The sequence below is a fragment of the Atractosteus spatula genome, chromosome 14 (genome assembly GCF_055471065.1).
Source record: "Atractosteus spatula isolate fAtrSpa1 chromosome 14, fAtrSpa1.hap1, whole genome shotgun sequence".
In the NCBI taxonomy this organism is placed as follows: Eukaryota; Metazoa; Chordata; class Actinopteri; order Semionotiformes; family Lepisosteidae; genus Atractosteus; species Atractosteus spatula.
Genome location: NC_142719.1, coordinates 34,562,054 through 34,572,807, shown reverse-complemented (window position 1 = coordinate 34,572,807; position 10,754 = coordinate 34,562,054). Strand labels below are relative to the sequence as shown.

At 35.2% G+C, this 10,754-nt stretch overlaps 1 protein-coding gene across 4 annotated transcripts in view; it reads left to right on the top strand.

Moving 5' to 3' along the window:
* Positions 1 to 586: 586 nt before the first annotated feature.
* Positions 587 to 10,754, top strand: part of camk2a (calcium/calmodulin dependent protein kinase II alpha) — an 82,493-nt gene continuing 72,325 nt past the window's right edge. For 3 of the 4 annotated variants that reach the window (XM_088931861.1, XM_088931863.1, XM_088931860.1), the window contains exons 1-2: positions 590 to 722; positions 5,162 to 5,256. In XM_088931861.1, coding sequence (XP_088787987.1) covers positions 661 to 722; positions 5,162 to 5,256 — 157 coding nt within the window. In that variant the 5' untranslated portion in view covers positions 590 to 660. Of the gene's footprint in view, positions 723 to 5,161; positions 5,257 to 10,754 lie in introns of all 4 variants that reach the window. The other variant, XM_088931862.1, reaches the window with a different exon arrangement.

Sequence of the window (10,754 nt, the reverse complement as noted above, 5' to 3'; positions counted from 1 at the left end):
GAGATGAGTTTTAACAGTATCTGGATGTTAAATTACCCTTGGAAAACCATTTAGTGTTCAGCTGAGCTTCCCAAGCAAGAAATAAAATTAAGTTATAAGTTCCCCTCAGGCAAGAAAATGAACTTTTGCCTAGCTGCAGAAAAAAATGTATAAAAAAGAAAAATGATCTAATTGAGCCCCAAAATAGTTTCAGTTTTCTACAGTAAATATGCATATTCCTCATCTTAACAAAGATGTTATATAATAGTCCAAAAACTCCAAATTTGAAATGGACCCTTGTCACCATGGAAACAGCTCGCTATTAATTGGCCACAAAAGAGCAGTTACCAAGGAAATATAACAAAATCTGTTGCTTATTGGCTGTTGCCTTGGGAGAAATGTAGCAGAAACCTGTATGTTGTGGGTGTGTGTGTGTGTTAATGTGTAAGCATGTGTGTGGAGGGGGGATGCAGTTGCTATGGAGACCGGACTGTGTATTCCTGCGAACACTCGCGAGGGTTGGAGGAGGGAGTAAGGCAGGAGGATGATACAAGAACAAGGCTGTCAATCACAAAGCATCCCCCTCTTCTCCGGAGATCAGGAAAGTGATAGAGACACACTGTACAGAGCCACGTTATCTGAGTCTATCAGCCTCCAACGAAAAGACTGAGCGCCTGAATTATGGCTACCATCACCTGCACTCGTTTCACTGAGGAATACCAGCTTTTTGAAGAACTGGGCAAGTAAGTTATTTCTAACCAGGGCTTTTAGAGAATACTGGGAATATTTGCCTCAAGGTGGAAGTTCTTTGAGTGTTGAAGCATGAGATAGAAGCATTTTTCATTTTGTGTTTCCTTCTTTAGGTATTCAGCTTTTTACTCTCATTGAAGGATAAATATGCAAACTTCAGATTAAATCTTTAAATTCAATGAGCTATGAAAACAGTTTTACAGAAACTATTGCATACATAAACATAACCACCGTAATGTATGTGCTGTAGAAGAGGACAAGGAACTTTAGAATATATTTCTAAAAATAAAGCAAAAAGATTAAAGCCTGTTAAGTCCTCGTGTAAACCTCAGTTTGCATTTGATGTTTTATTGATAACAGAAAATGAACAAAATACATATGTAACTGGTGGTACTGTGAGTACAGAATTGGAAAAGAATTCAACAGAAATCAAAAACAAAGCTCTGTTTTATCGAAAACTGCCAGTCAGACCTAGAATTATTATGACAAGGCTTATGAGGCTGATTGAAAGGTAAATAAAACTGTTATGTGTTTCTGTACAAACAACTTCAAATATTTGTACGCACTTTTGTGCTGCATGCTGACTACTGCCTCAGTATATTTCATACAGTTGTTGGTTAACTGGCCCTGAGCATTAATGCTGAAGTTCAGATGTGTGGAACAAAGCAAAGTGACATTATTTAAATATTTGATGTCTTACTGTAGTGGAATGTCAGGATACTCACTCAGTAGGCACAGAACAATGCTTCTTTTCTTTATACTGTCTTATACCTGCAGTGGGAATGCATATGCAGTTGAAAACATTAGCCTGTCATATTTTACTTTCCAAATTTCATACATAAATAAATTGTGACACTTCAGTCTAGCAGCTAGTGCTCAGCATACATATATTAAAATGCATATAGTGAAAGTGGAAAACAGGATTCCCAGAAACAGCCCTCTGAAATGGTGCAGTCAAGTATGAAATCCGGGGTAGCTGAAGGGGCTGTAATGCATTTTATGCGTATTATGGTGGGGAAAACATAAAAGAAGAAGCTCCAGGAAACTTCTGAGGAAAGTCCTCCTTATTTAGATCCATTTATACCTCTTATACTGTACGTACAATGCACTGCAATGTCAGGATAGAAATGGAATTTAATCTGAATAGTTACAACAGAAAAAGTCACACTGATTTTTATATTGATCTTAGCTAGTGTCTGACACCCACTCTCTTAAGATCTGTAATGCTGCAGCTCCAGAGCTCTGGATTGACAAAAACAGCAAGACAAAGGTATTCATACACTGTTACATAATTCAATTTGCTAGGGGGCAGGGGACTCTGGAGATTTCATTATTCTTGGCTGCCATAACAACACTTCTGCTTTTTGTAACATTACTTCATTGGTGGAATGATGTTGTTTTGTTTGGTTTTATCAGTCCCTCTATTTTTATTTTGATTAAATTATAACATAAATCATTCAACACAACACAGTGTCGGTCAGCTAACATCATATTACTATAATTTTAAAAATCTTTTTTTATCATTTTTTAAAATATGGTAGAAGCCAAAGCATTGCAATGTACAAAGATATAACTGTGTTGAATCAGCTGCTTAGTCCACAGTTTACAGTGTGTAGAGCAATGTTGCCTTATTAATAACATGCTAGTTATGTGAAAAATGAGACAATAAACAGTACAAAAATGAAAAGGCAATCTCTGGAATGCTAACCAGTTACAAATGTGGTCACAAATCATTGATCTGGAACTCAGTTATGTAATGAATTTCTCTGATCAGTATTTTTGTTGCATTTGATTAGGCACTTAGGTGTGTGTAAAAAAACAAGGATCTGCAATTGTGGCTGTCAGCAACTTCATTAGAAATTCTCAGTTTCATAAAAAATAGCCTAACAGCAGTAAATTGCCTTGAGAGAACTGATAAGAAGAGGGTGGTTTACACTGAGAAAACACCAGGTCCACTTAGATGGAAAAAGCAGGGAGAAATATTTACTAGGATTATGACTTACAAAGACCACCAACAAACTCTATTCCAATATCTCGTGTATGTATTTTGAGAGGCCACATGCAGAACTTATGGAAATACTCAGTACTGGACAAGATGAAAACATTGTTACCTCAATATAGAAGGCATTCTTAACTGGGAAATGTATTGTTTTGCAGTATATACTGTAGCAAGTGTGAAATTTATCACAAAACTTACTGGAAAAATTCAAAATGTTCACTGCTTTGATATTCTATGAGTAGAAAATAAATAAAAAGGCCTGGTTCTATAAACAGTAATATTACCTTAATAATGATATTGATATGAAGACCTGATGATTCATTAAGACTAGTTTCATACAAACAGTAGCAAAAAATACAATTTCCTTAATTCAATATGCCACACATCTATCTGCATCTACACGTAGATTTCTATTTATTTCCTAACAAACTCATGTGTCCACTCTGGCTAATTAAACAGATCTTGGATTTCTAACTACATGTATTTTATAAATCATTATTTTAATATCCACACATACAGTAGCTTATTGTAATTCTCAATCTATTCTTTCCAGTTTCTATTACATTTAAAAGAACTATCATTTCTCTTATTTACATGGTCTCCACTATCATTGTGTTTAAAATAAAAGGATGCCATAACCCACATCCTTTTAGACAGAGATGTTCAATGCTCTGTTTTCACTTAGCCTATTCCTTATTGTAGAATTCTGGCTTGCTTTGTATGCATCACGGATTTTGAACAAAATTGTCCTTATATGTATTCTGCTGTCTTAGTTTTGTGTTCAAGCTGAATATGCGATATAGATTGCTCTTGATAGTAATGATGATGACTCCAGTTATGAATTCATTATTCTATTGCAGTATAATTTCTATTTCCTTGTTTAAAATGTGGCAGAGCAGAAAAAAGTGAAAAGCATTGTATTTGATTTAAGAACCCACTCTTAGGACAAGAGGTGTCATAGCTAATAAAGCTGCTTAAGTTCTCTGGTTCTTGGTAATGAGGTATTAGTCTCTGAAGTTTAATACAAGAAGACTGTATAATAGAGTGCTTTGCAAAGTTGCTGTGAAAACAAATATTTTAAAGGTTTCTTTAAAGCATTTGAAACTATAGATGTGGAAGAGCTGGCTAAGTGAAATACCTCTGAGAAACTGTGTTGAGCTCCATTTGGAGGGAATGAAGTGGTCTACAGTACAGTTCAGTTCCAAACCCCACTGAAAAGTAAATAATGATATGAAAATTAAAACGCAAGCAGTTTCTCTGGTGTAGAATTTTGGGCAATTAACCAGCATGTAAAGGATAGCCAACTGAATAAGGGAACATGCCCACGGTCTGCCACATGAAAGTCTGGATTCGAGAATGTGAGCACCATAACGTGTGCAAATAAATACTTCCCAGCTTGCCAAAAAACAGATCAAGGCATCTGGCTTCAAAGTGTGGGGCAAATCAGCTAACGAGATGCATAATTTTGGGAAAAGGTGCGAGGCTCTGTGTAAATCATTTCTTTGGACTAAAAATATGACTGAGCATATTTATTCACAGACCCTGCCAAAAGCCAAAAAAGTGCCATACCGTAAATCCCAGACTGTAATTAAATATTTAAAACCTATTTCACTTGGCAGATTTTCTGTTAATGGATATAAAGTTCCATTAATGATGTTCACTATTAAGTAACCATTTTAAGAAGTATTTTTTGTACAGAAGACGATTAATGCTATACTAATGCTAGATGAAAGTCCACACATTTATTTCTTCTCTGCTCTAGATAGACTTAACCCTGCATTTATATGAAATTATTTTATTCTTTTAGTTAATCTAATGCCTAAAAAATCACAAAGTGTCTATTCAGAATTGCACAGCTTGAATGGCTGTTGAGTGCTGTCCAAATGAGTGCAGTGATATTCTTAAAAGTTGTTTCCTTCTGTATTGCTGTGTGTCATAGTGACGATATTTTAACAGGACAAAACACTTTCGTTTTCTATTGTTAACATTCAAGGCTTACCTCCCTCAAAAGTAGCCTTGACTTGTTTTTGTCAGGAAGATACTGGTTAGTTTATAAGTTATAATCAAAGAAAGCAATAATGAAGGCTTTGAGTAAATTATTGTGCTCAGGATGTATATGTATTTTGACTTCCAGTTGTGTCTAAGGTGTGTCTGTGATTTGTACAGCAGTGGCTTTCTTTTGGTAATCTCTTGGCCTTGAAAATTACTCCTGTATTCTCATGCCAGATTCCACTTTTGGGGTATTTTGACTACAAAGAAGATACTGGTTCACATCTTTATAATCTACAGTATGTATCCAGGAATGTAATGAAAGTGCTTTCCACGACCCAGCTTTGTGTTCGAGATATATCCAACGTCAAATAAATGTAAAGGGAACATTTTCTCTTGACATACTGAGCTCCAGTTTCTGAATCTGTTTTTCTTTTTTTCCAGGGGTGCCTTTTCAGTGGTGAGGCGTTGTGTGAAGGTGTTGTCTGGACAGGAGTATGCTGCTAAGATCATCAATACCAAAAAGCTCTCTGCTAGGGGTAGGTTGTTGCTTCTAAGCTTTCTGTTGCTGCGGTTGTTTCTCTCTTCTGTTTGAATTTATAAATGCTTTTTGCTACTACTGTCATCTATGATGGTCCTATCAGAGTATAGCTGCTGAAATTTTGCATGTTACCGATCTGTCTCCCAACAAAACCAGAATGTCTACTGTCCTTGCTGCCTCTACATACCAATAGGTATGTTTCCTACCCTTTGGGTGAGAGCAAAAGAGTGGTATAACAGACATGCAGACCTTAAAGTGTAAAGTATTCACCCTGTAGGACAAAAGTAAGAAAAAGGCTTGTAATTCATAATTACATTACAGAGACAATGTATTTCTGTCGTTAGCACTCTGATTATGGCTTTTTGGAAATCACATCTTTTGCTGTTTGGTGTAAATGTGAGCCCTTAGTGTTCTCACTGAAGGCTATTGGCAAAAAAACAACATACAGAGCTTTTCTTTTATTGTTCAACCTCCGTAGGTGTATATTCCTAGATTAATATTCGTACTCTGCACTGGAACACAATAGCCCAGCTTAGATAATGCCATACGTCTCAAGCATCAATTTCAGATAAATTAAAAACAGTCTGAAGACATGACATTCACTTTAAACCTATACAAAGGCAAATAATGGGGGAAAATGATTAAAAGCATCTTAAAGATTTTTTTTCCTCAGAAACTATTGTTCGATATTTCCTGTAATGAATGGTTGAGTTATATTTTTTTGAACCCACATAGTAACCACAAAAGCCTGCTGATAACATGACAGTCCTTTTGTTCACAGAATTCTGAACTACACAGGATTAAATGAACCTTCAGGCCTGCTTCTAGGTTATGCGCAGTTTATTCTTTATGTATTTTGATGACAGACAAAATATACTGTGGTTATTGCAAAACTTTAAATTCAGGAGATGATTGTGAGACCACTGAAGAACGAACATCATATTGTTAAACAACTGTTAAAGAGGTGTTTATTGATATGCCAGACAGTATCATGAGCTACTCACTTTGTACTGGGGATAGCTGACCTTTATAAATCTTAGATTCTGAAAACAAAATGCAAAGACAAAACACCCTTTCCTAAGCATACAAATCTAATTATGAATACTTAGATAATCTGAATCTAAATATATCCTATATTGCTGAATATGGGAATGGTATTGATGACATTTTATTTACATATGTATTCTAGTAACAGCACATACATGATTTAGAATTAACATTAAATTTAATTAGAAGTCTGTTGTATTGTCCAGCTATCAAAAAACACTCATATCTGCTAAAATTCATTATTCAATTTAAAACCTAAATAATTTCAAACTCATGTAAAGTTACCTAAATCCACCATGAGAGTCTAAGTAAAAACTGCATTAGAAATGTCTGAATATAATTATCTTATGATTCCAGAGTATGAATATCTTTGATAGTTATAAATCACAAAATACAAGATTAATTTTACTTAAACGAGTACTGTAAGCCACGTGCATCTCTCACTTGTATTTCCAATTCATAGGTCAGCCTATTAAAACACTGTGGTTTGCTTTTGCTCGATTTTTAGGTTGTTAACAATTATGTCTTTTCTGTTCCAGGTTTATAATGGGTTTATTCATAGCACACAGTTCTGGAAATGAGATATTTTTCTGTTTTGTATAGGCAAAAACTTATGAAAGGAGCAGAGGCAATTGTTGCTTCATTAATTGATGTGTCTTTCATGACTTCAGTAATTCTGCAAGGTTTGGATTATAAAAGCCATTTGTAAAAAACTGTTTTTCTTTATACCTCACTATGTTTAAAATATGATACCCCTAAAAACATAACTTGTCACCTAGACAGAAAACACATGGCCAATCTAATAATATTGTAATTCCTTTTTATCTGTAGCTCAATATCTTATCCAACATATGATACTTGTTTTGCCTTACAGAGTAAACAGCAAGAAAAATTGTGAGTGTTGAACTTTCAAATATGCGACACATTACTTTCTAATCTAATTAGGTGTTCTTTGCTCTCATTCCTACAGACTACACAGAAATCATTCTGTATCAAAGAAGGATAAAACATGAAATAAACACTGATTTATTTAGCTTCATGAATTGCAAAACCCCTTTCTTTCTTCTACAGTCATAAAATAGCCTCGATACTCTTATTAAATTCAATATCTCTAGACAAGGGAGAAAAATTGCCATGTGCTGACATTAAGCAGGGCTGCCTGCGTTTAAGATTATATATAAATGTGTTTGTGTTGTTTCCTTTCAACATTTAAATTCACAATGCTCTGAAACCTTAGACTCATTTAGAATGGAATATGATGTTTGATTGGTACGCTGAAACAAATCTTTACGCATTGCATAGCAATGAGTTGGCAAGGAATCTGAGGACTTTCATCTTATGTAACTGCTTTTAGCAAACTTTTTTGCTAATATTTTTTTGGAACCTTTGTCTGTTTTGTAAGTATAGAAAGTGGTTTATAAACACAGAACAACCTTCACAAAAAAGGTCTGGGGATCACGCAAGTGCATATCAGATGCCTCTCTGGGTTTTGATTATTCCTTTGGCTCTGCATCTCTTGAGATGAGTTGAATGAATCCAGCAACTTGAATATTTTCTTAACAGTGTGTAAGGCTTATTTTAGATTTGGAAACTGTGAGCCAAATGCTTGCTCACTGTTAAGATACACTCAATATTTGTGATGATGAAATTATGTAGATTTTTTCTTCTAAGCTTATTGGACTCAGAGGCCAGTGTTCTGATCTTCTCCAATACTCCTCCAGGCAAGACTAGAAAATGGAGTTTGAGTTCTCTCCGATGTGTGGCGTATTTTTTAAATCCTCTTATGTTCATTTTAGTACATGGTCATTTGGTAACACGTTCCGTATTGCTACTGATACTGGTACTACTAAGAATCAAATCAATGTGACTGATGCTTTCAATTTCTGTTCATTTTAGGATGCATCCTTGGGTTTAGAAGACCCAAAGTGCAATAACTAAAAAAATGTAGTATAATTTCAGGCACACATTATAGGGTTAATCATGAATATACTGTGTGGACTAAATGGGGGAGAAACTTGAAAAATACAGTACTTCCAAATCTTTCTCTGGGCTATAATGTCCACACACCTCCTACTTGCTAAGAGTGGCCTGTGCAGCTCTGGTCCTGCCAGGATGAGATCATGGTATACGGTGTGTTCTCAGGCATCAGTGAATTCCTCTGTACCAAAAGCCTAGGCCTTGTGCCACACACAGGAGAATTCCATCCAGTTTTCCAAGACAATTATGTCACCTTATTACAGACTCAATGAGCCCTGTGACATAAGCAGTGTATCATTTCTTCCCGGGAGTCTTCAGGAGCATGTAGATATCACTATCAATTAATTCATAATCATTGATTACGATACTAATTATGATACTACATAATCACTGATACTCTAAGGAACTTAAAAAATTACAGCCCCCCCACCCCCTGTCCTTTGATCATTATTTATCATAATGGAAAGTAACAAAAAATACTACCTTGAAAATGTGATGTGTGCAGGATCACATTTTAGCAGTTAAACTTCAATAGAGATGAATCACTTAATGTATTTGAAAAGTGTTGCTGAGTAAGTAAAAACTGTATCAACTCCACATGTGAAAATTGAAATTCACCCTTGTTTTGCATTGACAGTAAAATCTCTGAACGCAGTGGAAAAGGTCTCTAGTATGCCAAGTACATGATGACCTGAATCCATGCCTAAAGGGATTTGCAATAGTTTTCTGACAGCTGCTGTAGTTTGCTTAAAAGTAGCAAAAGGTTTCCGACTACTGCAGGCATGTGACACAGCAAACTCTTAGTATATAAATATAACAGGAATGCATCATTGTATACCGGAGAATTATTTTGAGAGATATATAAAAAAATCTTTAAGGTGTATCTCCATATGAAGTACAATGTCCTCTTATTTTACAATGTCTCCATGCAGAGAAGTTTTATTTCATCAGATGGTTTTATTTTTTGAAAAACATTGATTTTGTTATCATTTCTTTTTACAACTTGGATTACACATTACAACTTTTTACACGTCTTCATTATTTATAAATGCCTTAAATATTTTTAGATTTGTAATGATCCTTTTCTTGTCTATATTTTCCAGGAAAACATTCTTGTGTATGTACTGTATCCACATAAATATTTCCATGATCTTTCACAAAGGTGTAATGATCCTGCGGCATGCCTGATAGCTCATTTTGAATGATGAGGGCAAGCCTTGCATGTGACAAAGGAGAAGCAATCTAGTAGCTATGCATCAAAAAAGGGAAAAAAACACAATAATTTTCTTGAGGAAATAAATGTCTCACTGGAAGCTGAAAATTGCTGTGCTGTGCTTTGAGACTGAGAAGCTGAGGAGGCCGAGAGACATAATAAAGCTGTAACAGTGCAAGGAGGAAATATACAAGTTGTCAGTGACAGGCAGACGAATAAGCAAAGCTGTCAAAAAGAATGTCTCTCGCTCATTAGGACTTTCTGCTGCTACTAGATGCTAAATATATCTCTACTCTTAATGGAGTCTGTGCTAGGGAGGGGAGCTCTTGGAGCTGCAAGGCAATCATTGAAGTGCAGTGAGCTGGACAAGAATCTAAAAAAAACACGCATAAAGAAAAGTTCAAATAAAGGGCTAATATTTTTCTCTTCACATATTAAATCATAGATGAGTGGCTGACTGACAGGCCCTGTGATATTATGTTGCCTGCTGAAATGTTGCCTAAGGTAAAATGGCTACTTAATTCTGGGTGAATCATGCAAGGTGCTTTTTGACAGTGAAACCCAAGGCAGCTCAAAACCCAGGCTCTTGGAATAAGAAAGTAATTGCACTATATTGCATTCTTGCATTTCTCTCAGAGATGTCCTCAGGCAAAGGGAATCAATTAACAGAATTGAGTATAAAAGAACAAGGCAAGGGAGGTTATCACTAGGAAAGAGCCAAAAACAAGAAATAATTGAGAAATAACCATCAATCAAGAACTTACTGTTCAGTAATAATCAAAAGAAACACAGTCCAAGAAAATGACCGAAAGCAGTTCATGGCCATACAATTTCTGTGGCTCTCCTTCACACGAGTAAAGAGGGGATTTTGTTCCCTTGCCAGTTTCTTTGTATGAGCTGCTGGTAATAAATTATGACAATATCTGAGCTGTAAGATTCTATTTTTTTTTAGATACTTGTTAGTATAAGACTAATGCTGTGGAAAAGTCACATAATTTCAATGGATGAAAAATTCATTTAATATTTTTTGGTTTTAGTTGGAGTATGCTTTTAAATGTAGATTATGTAATTTATGGTCTAGCTTGCTGATTAAAATAGCTACTTCCATTGACTTTTCCAAGTTATAAAATTCATCATAAGATTTAATGCTAAATTACTGTGCAGATATTCAGATTTTGGGAAGATTGGCTGTGTCTAAGCATTGGTTTATTTGACTCTCATATATTTACTCTAGCCTCACTCTTTTATGTTTTTGAGAT